The sequence below is a fragment of the Helianthus annuus genome, chromosome 13 (assembly GCF_002127325.2).
Source record: "Helianthus annuus cultivar XRQ/B chromosome 13, HanXRQr2.0-SUNRISE, whole genome shotgun sequence".
Taxonomy (NCBI): Eukaryota; Viridiplantae; Streptophyta; class Magnoliopsida; order Asterales; family Asteraceae; genus Helianthus; species Helianthus annuus.
Genome location: NC_035445.2, coordinates 129522776 through 129542599, shown reverse-complemented (window position 1 = coordinate 129542599; position 19824 = coordinate 129522776). Strand labels below are relative to the sequence as shown.

General features: G+C 40.5%; 1 protein-coding gene across 1 annotated transcript; it reads right to left on the bottom strand.

Moving 5' to 3' along the window:
• Positions 1–15425: 15425 nt before the first annotated feature.
• Positions 15426–19317, bottom strand: LOC110899321 (probable receptor-like protein kinase At2g23200). Its single transcript, XM_022146208.2, has 2 exons — positions 19017–19317; positions 15426–17902 (listed from the first exon to the last, which is right to left on the bottom strand). Exons 1-2 carry the CDS (start codon positions 19274–19276, stop codon positions 15670–15672), a joined length of 2493 nt encoding a protein of 830 aa, XP_022001900.1. The 5' UTR covers positions 19277–19317; the 3' UTR covers positions 15426–15669.
• Positions 19318–19824: the final 507 nt, after the last annotated feature.

Here is a 19824-nt window from a genome sequence, read left to right as displayed (position 1 = left end):
TCCCAATAGGTATTTTCTAAAAACTATAAAATATAGAAGGGTAGAGGATTTTTAGAGTTGAGATGTGAATTTGAGTGTATAAAATGAATGGGTAAACATTTGATGTATTTATATATAAAAATGTTTTTTTTAATTGCGGGCCCTGCATGAATATGCTATATTCCTATATTCCTCAAACAATTCCACCATCACTCACATCTATGACCTATCCACTCGCGATGTACATCACGTGTTACATCCATCCACGAGTGATAGCATACTTGCGGCGGTGTGCAATCACTCGTTGCTATAACGTGACCACCCCGAGCACCCTTTGGAGAATGTTGTACGAATTGGTATTTTTAATTTGGGTGTTGGTTACTAATAATTCGAGTTCTCTTTGAAATGTTGATAAAATGTAAACTGCTCGAATATGCAAGTGCAATCTCTACTCAAACGAGATATACATTAAGTTGTAATGTTAGTCATAAATATTTTATGCCATGTATCTCATTAGTATTATTATATGTCCACACTAGGTTAGAACCCCGTGTATTACATGGGTTGAATAAATGTAATTTTATATATTAAATAATAAAAAGCTATATATTTATGAACGTCGTATATTGTACGGATTAAATAAATGTGATTTTATATATCAAATAATAAAAAAGTTATATCTTTGAAAACCATGTGTATTACACAGATTAAATAAATGTAATTTTGTATACTAAATACTAAAAACGTCGTATCTTTAAAAAAAACCATGTATAATCGGGTTGAATAAATCTACCAAATAATAAAAAATTACATCCTTAAAAACCCCGTATATTACACGTGTTGAATAGATCTAAAAAGAGTTATATCTTTAAAAATCATGTCTATACACAGATTAAATAAATGTAATTTTGTATATTAAACTAGGATTGAGACCCGCATTCTTTAGTTATGACTAAGTCGATCTAGGACCCGCACGTTATGTTAAATCTGTCAAACGATGAAAAATAGACGATGTAAAAACGTTCACCCACACACGCACGTTGCGTCATGTTAACTCGCAAAATTTAGAACGAAACGTAAAAAGTTAAACCAAAGACGCACGTTGCGATGTGCTAAGTTACAAAATTTAGAACCAAGCATAAAGCGAAAAATTTGTGGAAAATGAAAACTATAAAGGACCAAGTTGAAAGTAAAAAAATGTGTGAGGATAGATTGCAAAATATAAAAAGTTTTGGGTTAAAAGTAAAAAAAAACAAATAGTTTTGGGTTAAAAGTAATTTATGAAATACTTTTGGGTGAAAAGTAAAAAAAATCAACTTTTTTTGGAAACCCCCAAAGCCAAGGTTACGACAACCATATGCATAACCATTTTTTCTTTAGAAAACACCCAAAGCACATGCCGCGTTGCGGCGGGGCGTAAAACGGTGTCAAATAGTACTATTGTCACACAACCGTTATCGACCACCAACACTGACTCGACCTAGGATCTGCGTATTGCGACGAACCTGTCAAACATGAAAAAATAGAGGTAAAAACGTTGAACCACACATGTACGTTGCGTCGTATTAACTTGCAAATTTTGAAACAAAACATAAAAAAGTTGAACCACACTTGTACGTTGCGTCGTATTAACTCGAAAAATTAAGAACTATACGTAAACCGAAAATTTGTCAAAGATGAAAAGTATAAGTGACAAAAGTTGTGAAGTTAAATTGCAAATAATGAAAAGTTTTGGGTTAAAGTTAAAAAAACAAATTATGTAGGGTTAAAATTACAAAAGGTAAAAACCTTTGGGTTACAAGTAATGAAAAGTTTGGGTTAAAGTTAAAAAAACAAATTATGTATGGTTAAAATTGCAAAAAGGTAAAAACCTTTAGGATAAATTTAAAAAATCAAGTTTTTTTTTTTTTTGAAAAACTCTTAAAACACAAATTACAAATGGTTATGCACAAAAAGTTTGCTTATTTATATATGGAATAATACTAAAAATGTCATATCTTTAAAAAACTCATGTATAGTCGGGTTGAAAAATCTACCATGATAAAAAAGTTATATCTTTAAAAACTTCGTGTATTACACGGGTTATATAAATGTAACTTTGTATAGTAAATAATAAAAAAAAATTATATTTATAGTAAATAATAAAATATTTATATTTTTAAAAACCCTTCATTTTACACGAGTTGAATAAATATAATTTTGTATACCAAATAATAAAAAAAAAATAATAAATTAGGATAACATTTAATATTAGTTTATTATTTATATATTTAATATAAGATAAGTAGGAAAGAGAGGTATTTGTTTTAAAAATATATTAAATTAATAATTTAGATTTGAGGATAATATTTTATTAAAATACAATAAAATTTAATATTAATTTTTTATTTATTTATTTATTTAATATAAGATAAGTATAGATTTAAATATACCTTCAATGAATGACATGTGTTCAAAACTTGGTTTCTTTTATTATAGTAGATAGATTTGTGCAAATGAACATATATTGTCGAACCGAAGGAACACGAACAAGGTCATGCTCTTGTTCGTTCGTTAAGGGAATTAATATGTTCGCGAACTGTTCACGAACGTATACTGAGCATAAGTTTATGTTCGTCTTCGTTCGTTAAGAAAATTCCGTTGTTCACGAACAGTTAGTAAACACTGGTCTCGAACACAAACGAACGTAAAGAACATTTAACTTGAAAGTAAAAAATAAAAACATTATTAACATAAAACGTTGGAAATAAGTAGTTTAAATACAACTATCAAATGATAAATTAAAACACAAGAAGTCTACTACAACCACAAACGATGAATCAAGTTTAACTAACTTAGACATAATTATCCTAAAAAATGCCTTGAATGCCCAAATTTTAGCTAACTTAGAAAAAAAAAAAGACAGGGTTTCAAGTTTTCAATATGTTTAGATAAAAAGTTTATATTTATCATTTTTTAATATAATCAAACGAACACGAACGAATGTAACTGAACATTCACGAACACAGTCGAACGAACGAGACCTTTGTTCGTGTTCGTTCGCTAAGCTAACCGAACAGAACTTTTTGTTCGTGTTCGTTTGTTAAGTTAATCGAACGAACATAAACGAACTTCCTGCCGAATGGTTCCCGAACTGTTCGTTGAACGTTCAGTTCGTTTACAGCCCTATATATTAACATATTAAAAAAAACAAGGGTAAATTACTTTTTGAGTCCCTGTGTTTTATGTGTTTTAACCACTTGAGTCCAAAAGTAAAAAGTTTAACGACCTGAGTCCCTATAATCATTTTCTTTAACCATTTGAGTCCAATTTTTTAACACTGTTATAATATTTTAGTTAAGTATTGTTAAATAACCAAAATACCCTTATAATTACAAAAAATCTCTATCTCTCCTATATCTCCTTATCTCTTTCTCTCTCTAAATTTCCACCTTCTTCTCTCCCCCCTCTCTCTCTCTCTCTGTAGGTTGTAGCCCACCAACACCACCCTATCACCACCACACAGGTGTTAACTTGTCTATTATAAAAAAAAAATAAGCTTGAATTTGTTGATGGTTCTTGTAAAAAAAAAAAGAAAAGAAAAATCCTTGTGAGACGTTTTGAGTAAGCAATGATTCTTAGAGCATGTTTGGCTAAGCTTTTTTAAACAACTTATTGACTTATTGGTTTTTTGAAAAATCACAAGCTCCAAAATGATGTTTGGCAATGAGGGTGTATGTGAGGGGAAAAGTGACTTTTCCAAAAAGTCACTCGATACTGACTTTTACAAAAAGCTAATAAGTCAATAAGTTATTTTCAAAAAACTTAACCAAACATGCCCTTAATTCTATATGAGAATTTATATTTAGGAGATGTTATCCAGACATTGCATATGTTTACAAAAGATTTAAAACTCTAAAGTTCTCTGATCGTCAGATTCCGTTCTGCACCAACAGGACCTCCACCCTCTTGATTTCTGCAACTTGCCGGACAAAAAGTTCCGATCGTCAGATTCCGTTAAATCTGTCACACCCCCCCCCCCAAAATCCACCCGCGGAGTACCACCGCTTGGGAGCGTGACTGACCAGGATCAAGCCATCAATCATATCAAACATAGCATTTAATAATAAAAGTAATCAATATAAATCATCATGACATGATTGATGTATCAAAACCAAACATCGTTTAAATAGCGGAAGCATAGTATGTAATCTCAAAATAGTTATAGTTCAGAATAAGTTCATGATCCGTATCCCACAACGACCTGCTCCTCCCTGTGCAAGCTCCATAATGTACCTAAGGTCCTGCAAGGCATGCAGCAAATAATCAACAAACTAGTTGAGCGAGTTCACAGAAAGTAAGGTCATAACATAGTGCATAAGTTTAACTAGTGGGGGCTTCCCATACTAGTGTGTACTAAAGGTGGGGGCTTCCCAAACCTTGTGTTCATATTACTGGTGGGGGCTTCCCATGTTTATCCTGGCTAATGAGGGCTTCTCATTAACGGTACTTACTAGACTAACTTCCGACCATGTGTTCTTCTTTACCGAGAACAGGAATACGTACAGGGTCACGTAGGCTTTACGTGACGTGCCCTTCCCCGAGGACATGGTACGCGTGGGGGCTACGTAGGCTTTACGCAGCGTGGCCTTCCGACCCGGAAGCCAGTAGATGGTATTTGGTTACGTAGGCTTTACGTAACGTGTCCTCCCGACCCGGGAGACAAATGGCAAATACTGGGTTACGTAGGCTTTACGTAACGTGTCCTGACTATCCTGAGGACGATGGTCTATAGTCTAGAGAATGCGTAAGTACGAGTAATCATTCCATATTCAACATATCCAACCCAATTCCCAACCCGGGAATCCCATGCCTTGGCTGTGTGAACTCACCTTGGTTTGCTCGGCAGATACACAAAGAGTATAGTTAAGCTAGAAATGGTCAACCACGTCCTATCATGGTTATTAATCAAGTCAGGTTTTGACTAAGGTAGTACACGTATGCATCACATCAACTAACACGTTACTATCACGTATGCATGTGAGCAGGTAAGAGCATAGCATTAACATTCATGTGCGATCCAATGTCTAAGCCCGAAGGTAATCCGCCCAAATAACACATCAGCCCAAATAACATATCGGCCCAACAGATAAGCAGTCCAATAACATAACAGTCATAAGATTGGGCCCGTGACAGTGTAGGCCCAAAACAGTGGATATGCAAAGATGGTCTCGAGTCGCAACGGGGATCTCGAGTCGCAACGGGGATCTCGAGTCGCAACAGTTGAATACGAGTCGCAACGGGTGGTCTCGGCTCATCATGGTTTGGTTACGAGTCGCAACCTGACTCGCAACCATGATTGCGGCTCGTGCTGCTGTGTCGGAGTGATGTTTCGAGTCGTAATTGGAGGTACCGACTCGCAACCGTGCGTGTGTACTGGTTTCCTGATTTCATGCAATTCAGTTATACACATTTATGCCATCAATTATCAGTTTCCAAAAATTCAAATCACTAACAGTTTCTATCCGGGAACTTTTTAGATCAAACAGGGAAAATCAACGCTAATCCTTATGAACCCTAGCACCAAATATATGAACAATTTAACAATCATGAAACCGTTTTTTAAACATCAATCAATCATATGAACAATCCGAAATTCTGGACATAAGCGTCTAATAATCAACTATCTCATAACAATTAAACTAACAGAACATGATATCCGGGTTAACATCTATTCGGTTTCACATTTACCATACCATTCGATACCTATGAAACTATAACCGGTTAACAAGCATTCGGTTAACATCAATCCAGAAACAAATCCGATTTACATGCACATAAGAATCACATATATGCATCATAACATCAAACCAAATCATCATTAACATGCCGAGCATATTCAACACACATCAATGGATAACATACTAACCGGTTACGAGTAAAGAGATGTGATCCGAACAAGAGGATGATCGGATGGTCTTGTGCCGTCGGGTCCTAAGCAAGCCGAGAGAGAGAGAGCAAGTAGGGTTTGTTGTGTGTGTGTTTTAGTTTTGTAAAAAGTGGGGAATGGTTACAACATTCCCATATGTCAATCGGCTAAGGTAGGGGTGGGCCGAACCCTCTCTTGGGCTGCCCAAGGTTCCGTGTACAAGGATGAGGCCCAAACGGCCTTGTGTGGGTGTTGTGAGCTTGTGCGGTTCAAGTGTCTAGTGTTGTGCGGTCCGATTCATACATGTACACATAGTAAACATCATGCACATAACACAACATTCATTCAATTAATATAATCACGTAATCACACTAGTTCAATGGTTACACGTAATGTACGAGACGGTAAAGTACGAGTTGTCACATTATCCCCAACTAATTGGAAATTTCGTCCCGAAATTTGGTATGCACTCACTGAGGAAGCTAGGTAAACTGTATTGTTCACTGATTTTCCTGGGGTGTCACATCCTCCCCCCGTTGATCTGGAATTTCGTCCCGAAATTCCGAAGTAGTAGCTTCAGCCTCAGTAGTGGTTGCATTGGTTTCGAATAACTGGGGGTACTTTTCTGTCATCCTGTCTTCGCGTTCCCAGGTGTACTCTGGGCCACGTTTGGAGTTCCAACGAACTCGAACAAGAGGGATTCTCTTGCTTTTGAGGACCTTCACATCCCGGTCCGTGATTTCTACTGGTTCCTCGACGAACTGCAACCGCTCGTCGATAGTGAGTTCCTTAAAAGGAATGATGAGGTTTTCATCTGATAGGTACTTCTTTAAGTTCGATACATGAAAGACGTTGTGAACTGCTCCGAGTTCAGCTGGTAGGTTCAACTTGTAGGCTACCTTGCCAATCTTTTCTAAGATTTCGAATGGTCCGACGTACCGCGGATTCAGTTTGCCCCGTTTGCCAAAACGTACCACACCCTTCCAGGGTGAAACTTTTAGTAAAACCCGGTCTCCGACCTGAAATTCCAAAGGCTTTCTACGCTTGTCCGCGTAGGCTTTCTGACGGTCGCGTGCTGCCGCCATGCGTTGTCGTATCTGTGCTATCTTTTCTGTGGCGTCCACTACAATCTCTGGACCCGTAATTTGACTATCCCCCACCTCTGCCCAACAGAGAGGTGACCGGCATTTACGTCCGTACAATGCCTCGAATGGAGCGGCTTGAATGCTGGTATGGTAACTGTTATTGTACGAAAACTCCACCAATGGGAGGTGCTTTTCCCAGCCGTTGCCGAAGTCGATAACGCATGCCCTAAGCATGTCTTCAAGTGTTTGAATCGTTCGCTCAGACTGCCCACCGGTCTGAGGATGATATGCTGTACTCATGTCTAACCGTGAGCCGAAAGATTTGTGCATCGCTTGCCATAGCTCTGACGTGAATCGTGCATCGCGATCCGAAATAATAGAGGTGGGCACTCCGTGCCTCGAAACAACTTCTTTAAGATAGACGTCTGCGAGAGTGGAGAACTTGTCCGTTTCCTTAATCGGCAGGAAGTGTGCAGACTTAGTGAGTCGATCCACGATCACCCATATCGTATCGTTCCCACGCTGGGATCTAGGTAGGCCTGTATCGAAATCCATGGAAATTTCTTCCCATTTCCACTGTGGTATCTTAGGTTGCTGAAGTAGGCCAGCTGGTTTCTGATATTCGACCTTGACTCTCGCACAGGTCAAGCATTTTCCAACGTACGTAGCGATGTGGGCCTTCATGCTAGGCCACCAATAAGTAGTGCTGATATCGTGGTACATTTTATCTGACCCTGGATGTACCGAATAGCGAGACTTGTGTGCTTCATCCATTACAAGTTCGCGTAGACCGCCATAAAGTGGGACCCAAATCCGCCCTGTTACATAGTAGGCGCCGTCTGCCTTCTGTTCCATTTGTTGTCGTGAGCCGCGTAAGGCTTCAGCCTTGACGTTTTCGGGCTTCAATGCTTCTGCCTGAGCATCTCGTATCTGTGCAGGAAGGCTAGACTGAATCGTCAGCTGTAGCGCTCGCACGCGCTTCGGTAAGGTGTCCTTTCGACTGAGGGCGTCAGCCACAACATTGGCTTTGCCTGGATGGTACTTGATGGCGCATTCGTAATCGTTTAGTAGTTCAACCCATCTTCGTTGACGCATGTTCAAATCCTTCTGCTTAAGGATATGCTCGAGACTCCTGTGATCGGTGTAAATCGTGCACCTGGTACCGTACAGGTAGTGTCGCCATATCTTAAGCGCGAAAACAACAGCTCCCAGCTCTAAATCGTGCGTCGTGTAGTTGCGTTCATGAACCTTGAGTTGACGAGAGGCGTAAGCAATAACCTTGTCGCGCTGCATTAACACACATCCAAGTCCCCGAATGGATGCATCACAATATACCACGAAGTCATCTGTGCCCTCTGGCAAGGAGAGGATAGGTGCACTGCAAAGTCTATCCTTTAGGTGCTGAAAAGCAGTCTCCTGGGGCTCTCCCCAGCGATAGGTAACCCCCTTCTGTGTCAGTAACGTAAGCGGCTGAGCAATCTTCGAAAAGTCTTTAATAAACCGTCTGTAGTAACCCGCCAAACCCAAGAATTGGCGTATTTCCGTTGGCGTACGCGGTGCAGGCCAGTTTCTGATCGAATCTACCTTGGATGGATCGACATGGATCCCATCCCTGTTTACCACATGGCCTAAGAAGTGGACTTCGCGAAGCCAGAAGTCGCATTTAGAAAGCTTGGCGTACAGCTGTTCCTTCCGAAGAAGTTCCAATATAAGGCGAAGATGTTGCTCGTGTTCCTCCTGACTCTTGGAGTAAATCAGAATGTCGTCGATGAATACTATGACAAACTTGTCAAGATAGGGTTTGCACACCCTGTTCATAAGGTCCATAAATACGGCAGGCGCGTTCGTTAACCCAAATGGCATGACAAGAAACTCGTAATGTCCATAACGAGTTCTGAATGCAGTCTTGGAGACGTCCTCATCCCGGACTCTCAGCTGATGATACCCAGATCTCAAGTCTATCTTCGAATAGTAGCACGACCCTTGCAACTGGTCGAATAAGTCGTCGATGCGCGGAAGAGGATAACGGTTCTTCACCGTCACCTTGTTGAGTTCACGGTAGTCGATGCACATCCTGAACGTACCGTCTTTCTTTTTCACGAAGAGTACTGGAGCTCCCCAAGGCGAAGAGCTTGGACGAATGAAACCCTTTTCCAAGAGCTCTTGTAGCTGCTTTGACAATTCCTCCAATTCCGATGGAGCTAGACGATATGGTGCGCGAGCTATGGGTGCTGCTCCTGGAGCGAGCTCGATTTGAAATTCGACCTGACGATGAGGCGGTAAGCCAGGTAAGTCTTCAGGAAACACCTGAGGGTAATCACGTACAATTGGAATATCCTCCAATTTCTTTTCTTTCACTGATGCGTCTGTAACGAGTGCCAGGATGGTAGTGTGACCCTTACGTAAGCATTTCTGAGCCTTCAAGAAAGAGATGATGCCGACCACAGCACCACTCCTTTCGCCTTGGACTTCGAGAGGTTCCTGACCCGAACGAGGAATACGAATTATCTTCTCGCTGCATAAGATTTCTGCCTGGCGTTGGGATAACCAATCCATCCCAATCACGACGTCGAAGCTACCCAAAACTATGGGAATGAGATCAATAGAGAAGGCTTGACCAGCTAAGATAAGATTACAACCCTGAACTACGTGCGTGGCTTCTAGACTTTTACCATTAGCTAACTCTACTACATGTTTGGTGGGTAAAAGTGTTGGTGCTCGTTTTAGCAGTTGACACATTTTCACAGACATATAGCTTGTATCCGCACCCGAATCAAACAAAACAGTAACGTAAATATTGTCGAGGAGAAACTTACCCATAACCACGTTGGGATCGTTCACTGCGTCGCCTCGACCTAGTACGAATGCACGACCACGAGCTTCATTGTCGTTGTTGTTGTTTCCCCCGTTGTTGTTATTCCCGTTACCCTGGTTGTTGTTGTTGTTGCGGTTCTGGTTCAACTGAGGGCAATCGCGTTTGAAGTGACCTTCAGCCCCACACTGGAAACATCCCCGATTTCCACGCTGTGGCTGCTGCTGCTGCTGCTGGTTCTGTGGAGCTGGCTGTTGAGGCTGCTGATTCTGATTCGCAGGCCGTGGACTCCTACAGTCTTTGGCCTCGTGACCCATCTTGAGGCACCTTTGACAACGACCCTTGCTACACGGGCCGTGGTGATGCCTGTTGCAGTTGTGGCACCTAGGTTGACTACCCTGATATCTCCTCTGTCTGTGACCGCCAGAGGATTGCTGACTGGGACTCTGGTAGTGATCGATCTTCTGCTGCTGAGCTTGTGGCTGAACAGTCGCTGAACCTTTGCTGGAATCTCCATCCCATTTTCTTTTACTGTCACCAGATGTAGCAGGAGTAACTGAGGTGGTGACGTTAGCAGTAGCACTAACACGCTTAGGCAGTTTATTCTGTTCCACTGCCTGATCGGTGATACGGTGAGCGAGACGCTGGATTTCCTGGATGTTATCGAGATTAGCCGACGTCACGTGGCTCTGAATTTCTGGCGCCAAACCCTTGAGATACATCTCAATACGCTTGTAGGGAGGGTCCACCATAGTAGGACACAGAACGGCCAGCTCATTCGACCGTTTAGTATACGCTTCAATCTCTGATCCAACCATTTTCAGATTATACAGCTCGTCTTCCAGCTTGTGAATATCTTCACGTGTACAATACTCACGCTTGATGAGTTCCTTGAACTCGTTCCATGGGGTGGCGTTAGCAGCTGCCAACCCTAAGATCTGAACTTGGGCGTTCCACCAAGTCAGTGCTATTCCTTCCAAAGTGCCAGTAGCAAACTTGACCTTGCGAGCCTCAGGGCACTCGCACATTTCGAATACTGATTCTAGCTTTTCAAACCAATGGAGGAGTCCCACTGCCCCCTCGGTGCCGCTGAAAGAATTTGGACGACAGTCCATGAAGTTCTTGAATGTGCAGACTGGCTGCTGCGCGTGTTGACCTGCTTGAGCTGCTGCAACTGCCGCAGCAACTTGAGCTTGAACGAGAGCCTCTAGCTGGGCTTGTGTCATGTTGATTCGTCCAGACATGATCTTCATAGTAACAAGTAGCATAGGTAAGAATGGTTCGCGAATAGGGCGATGACAGAAAAGTGTAAGCACGTAGGGATTCTCATGCTATAGTATCATGTGTATCTAAGCGTAATGCGAGCAAAGTTCTAAACAGTTCTAGCAAACAGGCAATAAACATAAACCTTATTACCTAGGATGTCGAGTCTTGCACATGGAGCGAAGCGTCGTTGTGGATCGTTGAGAGTACTGTTCTGGTTATAGTCCGGTTTTAATAAAAACATTTTCCCATATTAAAAACCAAGTTCTCTATAACCAATGGCTCTGATACCAATCTGTCACACCCCCCCCCCCCAAAAATCCACCCGCGGAGTACCACCGCTTGGGAGCGTGACTGACCAGGATCAAGCCATCAATCATATCAAACATAGCATTTAATAATAAAAGTAATCAATATAAATCATCATGACATGATTGATGTATCAAAACCAAACATCGTTTAAATAGCGGAAGCATAGTATGTAATCTCAAAATAGTTATAGTTCAGAATAAGTTCATGATCCGTATCCCACAACGACCTGCTCCTCCCTGTGCAAGCTCCATAATGTACCTAAGGTCCTGCAAGGCATGCAGCAAATAATCAACAAACTAGTTGAGCGAGTTCACAGAAAGTAAGTTCATAACATAGTGCATAAGTTTAACTAGTGGGGGCTTCCCATACTAGTGTGTACTAAAGGTGGGGGCTTCCCAAACCTTGTGTTCATATTACTGGTGGGGGCTTCCCATGTTTATCCTGGCTAATGAGGGCTTCTCATTAACGGTACTTACTAGACTAACTTCCGACCATGTGTTCTTCTTTACCGAGAACAGGAATACGTACAGGGTCACGTAGGCTTTACGTGACGTGCCCTTCCCCGAGGACATGGTACGCGTGGGGGCTACGTAGGCTTTACGCAGCGTGGCCTTCCGACCCGGAAGCCAGTAGATGGTATTTGGTTACGTAGGCTTTACGTAACGTGTCCTCCCGACCCGGGAGACAAATGGCAAATACTGGGTTACGTAGGCTTTACGTAACGTGTCCTGACTATCCTGAGGACGATGGTCTATAGTCTAGAGAATGCGTAAGTACGAGTAATCATTCCATATTCAACATATCCAACCCAATTCCCAACCCGGGAATCCCATGCCTTGGCTGTGTGAACTCACCTTGGTTTGCTCGGCAGATACACAAAGAGTATAGTTAAGCTAGAAATGGTCAACCACGTCCTATCATGGTTATTAATCAAGTCAGGTTTTGACTAAGGTAGTACACGTATGCATCACATCAACTAACACGTTACTATCACGTATGCATGTGAGCAGGTAAGAGCATAGCATTAACATTCATGTGCGATCCAATGTCTAAGCCCAAAGGTAATCCGCCCAAATAACACATCAGCCCAAATAACATATCGGCCCAACAGATAAGCAGTCCAATAACATAACAGTCATAAGATTGGGCCCGTGACAGTGTAGGCCCAAAACAGTGGATATGCAAAGATGGTCTCGAGTCGCAACGGGGATCTCGAGTCGCAACGGGGATCTCGAGTCGCAACAGTTGAATACGAGTCGCAACGGGTGGTCTCGGCTCATCATGGTTTGGTTACGAGTCGCAACCTGACTCGCAACCATGATTGCGGCTCGTGCTGCTGTGTCGGTGTGATGTTTCGAGTCGTAATTGGAGGTACCGACTCGCAACCGTGCGTATGTACTGGTTTCCTGATTTCATGCAATTCAGTTATACACATTTATGCCATCAATTATCAGTTTCCAAAAATTCAAATCACTAACAGTTTCTATCCGGGAACTTTTTAGATCAAACAGGGAAAATCAACGCTAATCCTTATGAACCCTAGCACCAAATATATGAACAATTTAACAATCATGAAACCGTTTTTTAAACATCAATCAATCATATGAACAATCCGAAATTCTGGACATAAGCATCTAATAATCAACTATCTCATAACAATTAAACTAACAGAACATGATATCCGGGTTAACATCTATTCGGTTTCACATTTACCATACCATTCGATACCTATGAAACTATAACCGGTTAACAAGCATTCGGTTAACATCAATCCAGAAACAAATCCGATTTACATGCACATAAGAATCACATATATGCATCATAACATCAAACCAAATCATCATTAACATGCCGAGCATTTTCAACACACATCAATGGATAACATACTAACCGGTTACGAGTAAAGAGATGTGATCCGAACAAGAGGATGATCGGATGGTCTTGTGCCGTCGGGTCCTAAGCAAGCCGAGAGAGAGAGAGAGCAAGTAGGGTTTGTTGTGTGTGTGTTGTAGTTTTGTAAAAAGTGGGGAATGGTTACAACATTCCCATATGTCAATCGGCTAAGGTAGGGGTGGGCCGAACCCTCTCTTGGGCTGCCCAAGGTTCCGTGTACAAGGATGAGGCCCAAACGGCCTTGTGTGGGTGTTGTGAGCTTGTGCGGTTCAAGTGTCTAGTGTTGTGCGGTCCGATTCATACATGTACACATAGTAAACATCATGCACATAACACAACATTCATTCAATTAATATAATCACGTAATCACACTAGTTCAATGGTTACACGTAATGTACGAGACGGTAAAGTACGAGTTGTCACATTATCCCCAACTAATTGGAAATTTCGTCCCGAAATTTGGTATGCACTCACTGAGGAAGCTAGGTAAACTGTATTGTTCACTGATTTTCCTGGGATGTCACAAAATTAACCAACCGAAACCCTAGCAGACGTCAGGAAACGTTCGGAATTCTCGCCACATTGCCGAAAAACAACGGCCGTAAACCTAATCTCCATGTGCTGAACCGAAACCCTACGGTCGGTTCTCCGTCATCGTCGCGGTTAATTCCGTCGATTCCGAGGCCTAATTAGTTAGATCGAGACGTGTCTCACTCTATGCCGGTGAGATTTCAGCAATCGGCGCCAGTGAACGTGCCGATGTTCGCGAGGAAGGGGAGGACTGGCGGTGAGTTTTTGTTTCGGTTTTGAGTTTGATTTCATACTTTGCTTTTGTAAAGTGATGAACAGGGAAGCAAACAGGAGGAATGTTCTTGCAATGTCTCTATATTGATTCGAGTGCAAATATTAATCCTTTGTTGTTTGCGGGTAAAGGTGTTGAATGTATGTTTAAAGTAAACTTCCATTTTGCTCCATGTGGTTTGCTCACTTTAACGGTTTTGCTCCAAACCTTTAAAAATAGCAATTTTACTCCCTGATCTATGAAGCTTATCTCTATTTCACTCCCCGCCCCTAACGACATCCATTTCCAATGTTAAAACCCAGTCACATGCCACTCACATGAGGGGCAAATCTGTCTTTTCCCATCCTCCCTCTTAAGAACTGATATCTTGTTGCCTTTTAAAAACCCTAATTTCTCACCACCAACAACCACCACCACCTACTGTCACTAGCACCAACTCTCAACAGAGGGATAAAATGGTGTTGACAGGTTATTAGAGAGAGATAGAGTCGTGGTGGTGGAGGCAGGTGGTGGCACTAGGGTGGTGGGTGACGGGCGGTGTCCGGTGGTGTAGAAGAGATAGGGAGCTCTTATAGAGAGAGAGAGTAAATACTGAATTTGTTATATGTGTGGTATGTATATATATAGGAAAAGACTAAAATGCCCCTCATGTGAGGGGCATGTGACCAGGATTTAACAGTTGAATTGAATGGCGTTAGGGGCAGGGAGTGAAATAGAGATAAGCTTCATAGATCAGGGAGTAAAATGACTATTTTTAAAGGTTTAGGGCAAAACCGTTAAAGTGACCAAACCACAGGGAACAAAATGGAAGTTTACTCTTAAGTTTATAAGTTCAATGACATCTTTGAGATTTTGGATACCTTGCCTAGGGAACGAGTTAATGTCTAACGAACGATCCCTTAGCTATGTTCCCGAGTTTCATTAAATAAATGAGAGAAAAGAAAAGATTTGGAAGAAAATAATTTTTAGTTGTGTTCCAGAGTCTCATTAAAGGGAGGAAAAGAAGAGAAAATAAGATATTTTTTGTTTAAAATTAATCTTTCCAATTTGGAAAGAACCGAAGAGAAAAGAAAAGAAAAAGAATCATTTCTTTTCTCTCTTTAACTTAACTCAGGAACACATTGTTAGAGAGAGAGGGGGGAGCTTTTCTAACTGGGTTGTATGCAAACTAGTTTATATATATTTATAGGGGTAATTTGATCATTTAACAAAACTTAACAATAAAATTCAATTCTATCTGGGTTAGAAATTTGGACTCAAATGGTTAAAGAAAATGCTTATGGAACTCAGGTCTTTAAACTTTTTGTTTTTAGACTTAAGTGGTTAAAACACATAAAAAAAGAGACTCAAAAAGTAATTTACTCAAAAAAAAAAAAAAAAACAAATGCTATTATCAATACCAAGTTTAACAAAAACACATTATTCAAATATAGCTACAAAAAAAAAGTACATTTCTTTTCTTTTCTTACACGATTTCCTATTTCTTGACACACTATGTATTCACCTGTCACCCAAAAACACCATCTACAACATATTACATGTATCAAAATAAATAGTACAAATAATCACAAATGACCACCAACATTACGTAACACCCCTTGATTGCTCATATGTGCTATCTAGCTTCACCCATGTTCAATTGGGAAAATACTTGGCTTTCACTTTCAGTCGGAAAGTTCGTGGCCCGGCTATAATCATTCACTTGGGAATCATCGTCGTTGGCATTAGAAGGCAAGCGATGAATCATCGACATTGGCAACTCCAACGACGTATTCATCGTGCTATCTTCATACGGCTCTTTGTCCACAGACATTTGGTGAAGCTTCAACGCGTATTCCAAGTCCCATAGCACATCGATCATGCTCGGCCTCTCATCTCCCGTGTCTTTCAAACACCTCTCAACCGTATCCAAAAACTTCCTTAACGAATTCGGGTTTATTGTACCTATGAGATACGGATCCATTATCGCCTCCACTTTCCCGGTTTGTATATGCTTGATCCCCCAGTCCGCCAAATTCGCTTCCTTTTGAGGAAGTGTGTTATCGAGTGCTGGTCTCGCGCATAGCACTTCAAGTAACACTACTCCAAAAGAGTAAACATCTGACTTTTGTGTCAGTTTCATGCATCTTATGTATTCGGGATCCAAATACCCGAAACTCCCTTTGATGTACGAAATCTCAGTTTCGTCCACGTTATCTAACCTCGATATCCCAAAATCGGCAACTTTTGCAACGTAGTTTTCGTTAAGCAAGATGTTTGTTGACTTGACGTCACGGTGAATTATACCTCCATCTGATCCCGTGTGAAGGTAATGTAATCCTCGAGTCGCGCTAATGCAAATCTCGAGTCTCTGAGTCCATGAAAGCTTCGGGTGAACTTTGTTCTCGTCGTATAAGTGATCTTGAAGGGTACCCTTTTCCATAAACTCGTACACAAGTATCATCTCGGATCTTTCGTCACAATACCCTATCAAAGTTACGAGATGACGGTGTCGTATTTTCGACAACACCATAATTTCCGTCACAAACTCGGGTCTACCTTGCCCGTGTCCTTTTTCGCCTCGTTTCACCGCGACTATCACACCATCGGGAAGCGTTCCTTTATAGACCTTCCCAAACCCGCCTTTTCCGATCAATAACCTCTCATCGAAACCATTTGTTGCTTTCAAGATATCAATAATCGGAAACCGAAGGCTAAGATTCAAATTAGGCATCGGCGACGAGTGGGTGATCGTAAAGTCCATATTTATGGTGGTGTATGAACTCCGGCCGTGCGATGGCCCCGCGTTAGATTCCGGTTTTACCCCTACCACCGGCTTCGCCTTCGCACATTTCGACCCGATAAAAAAACCAACCAACAACACCAACACCAAAGCCACACCTCCAACAACACCTCCAATCACAATATACAATGTCTTGCTCTTCTTCCCATTGCTTCCATGATCAACCACACCCGAATTCGTCACTAACTCCATAATCTCAAGCCCATTCAACAACGCGGTCTGGTTGTCACCTCTAACCGCGCCAATACTAACATTCAAAAACCCCGAATCAACCGAATCCACCACGGTATCAACATAAAACGGAGCTTGCAGCGCGTTCATTCTATTTCCCGGTTGAATCTCCTCCTTGTGGTGGCTGTAGACGAAGAAGTTGAATCCGGCATTCGCGTCAACAAGGCCTGTGCTTACAATGTCACAAAAATGAGCTCGAACTAGGTACATCGCGCTCTTACTAACCTCGAAATTCCATGTTACATTAACCAAACTGTTGGTCAGTTCTTTCGCTGTTTTATATACATCATCAGGAGCATCTTGTGGACTAGAACCCTGTCCGTTATACATCAATGTGCCGGAGAAACTAATGTTCTTTGCTGGCACACTTTGGAAGATGTATGGATCATCAGGTATCCAACTTCTTCTTAAAGTGTCACGTTCGGGTTCAATGTTTTGTCCTCCAACGTTAATTCTATAATGTGGGATGAGTGCAAATGATGACGATAAGTTATTCTCGTTACCATTGTCCCCTGCAGGCGATACACGAGGTAAACTAACGCCTTGGCGGAACAAGTCAGATGGTGTTGTGAAAGCTTCAATGGCGTTTATGAAAGCTGGGGATGATTGACTGGTGGGTGTGAATTCAATTCTGAAATGTGTTTCTGATCCAATTGGGATTATGAAGTCTTTGATTTGTAACGTGTTACCGACGCTAAAGGCGGATAACAGAGGGAAGCCGGAAGCTGAGACGTCGAATTTTGAATTCGATAAGTCGATTCCGTTGGAAAGAAATGGGGAGAAATGAAGGCGAATCATCACGAAAGTGTTGTTCGAGTCTGCCTGGAACTCGTACCTGTGGAATAATGAAAACCGTGTAAGACATTATGGATCATTGAAAACCTGTAAGGTATTGTGTATTATTAATCAAATGTATAAAAGAGTAAAAAGGAATAAAATACTACGTGTTAAAGTTAAAGATTCTCACCGTTAAAAAAATCAAATGTATAAAAAAGTAAAAAATAAAAGGTAAAAGGTAAAAAAGAATAGTTATATAATTTTATAGAGTAATTACACCAGTAGAATAGTTATGTAATTTTATAGAGTAATTACAATTACTCTCCTAGTGTAAAATCATGACTTTTTTTAGATTTTAAGACTAAAATACGTGATTAATAAGATGGGAAAAATTTCAAAAAAAAAAAATAAAACAAAATAAAAATCCCTTCACTTCTCACATTAAGCCAGTTTGTATCTTAACCCATTTATATAATAACTTAACCTCATACTTTTAAGTGAAAACTCATACTATTTGGTAGATTGTCAAAGAATTGACAGTGGTGTTGGCTATGAGGCAATTCAATATCACATAATAAAGATAGTACAACGAAACCTAATCAAATAATATCTCCTACTCACACAAATGCTATCACAAAAAAAAAAAAAAAAAAAAAAAAAAAAAAACCTTAACTAATACATTCTTTCTAATAGTACCATGATTGTCAGAGAATTGACAATCAGGTTCCGCGGTGAGGCAATTAAGATAATAATAATAGCGCAATATAGTAACGTGATCAAATAGCATCTCTTATTTATACAAATATCATCACAAAAAACCTTAACTAATATATTCTTTCTACCGGTACAACTCTTGTTGTTTGGTAGATTGTCAGGGAATTGGGTTGTCTAGGCAATTCAAATAGTACTAATAGTACAACGAAACCCAATCAAATAATATCTCCTCGTAACTTTTTTTTAACAGACAAGGGATAAACCGTAACTAATATATTCTTTCTAATAGTATTTGGTAGATTGTTAGAAAATTGGCAGCGGATTGTCGGCAGCTAGGCAATTCAAATAGTAGTAATAGTACAACGAAACCTAGTCAAATGATATCTCCTATTAATAAACCGTAACTTTTTTTAACATGGATAAACTGTAACTAATATATTCTTTCTAATATACAGTACCATGATTTCTTAGCGAAAACTCTTGCTGTTTGGTAGATTGTGGGCAAACTGGATGCCGGGTTGCCCGCGGTAACGCCACCAGAGACAGTAAACGTGGCCGGGTTGTCGTCTCCGATGAATGTTCTGCCGGTGAAGTTGGAGGAAGAAGATGATCCACAGTTGATGAAGTGGTGGTCTGGTAAGGTGTATTGTGAGTATGAGGAAGTGATGAAGAGAGGAGAGAGAAGGATGATGAGAGAGAAAACAAGGGTGGAATCCATTGATGCTGGTTACAAATGATCAGATTGAATATAATTGAATAATAGTAGTTATTATTGGGTTTATTTGTTTTAATGAGAGGAAGATGACAATGTAGAAAAAGGGAGTTGACGTTGACTTGGAAGACTAGCATCTAGTGGTGCTAAGTGGATTATTGAGTTGTTATTTGTTTTTTTATATTTTGATACAAATACACATGGCATTGGATATTTCAAAATATCGTTCTCTTCAATTTGCATAACTTTATATTATATTATATTATAAAAACCTATATTTCTCAATTTAATGCTTCAATAGATGTAATAGTGGCGGCTTATACACACACTAGAGAGAGATTATCCGAAGATCAATGACGAGTCAGTCATATAGACAGAGCCGGCCCTGAACAAGTGCAGGGTGGGCCTGCGCTCAGGGTCTAAACCAAGATAGGGACCGAAAAATTTTCAATTTTTTTTGTATATATATTTTTTTTTTAAAAAAAAAATCTGTACGTTTTTTATAAATATATCCTTAAAGGGCTCTGTATAACCAAAAAAAGGTTAAATGGGTC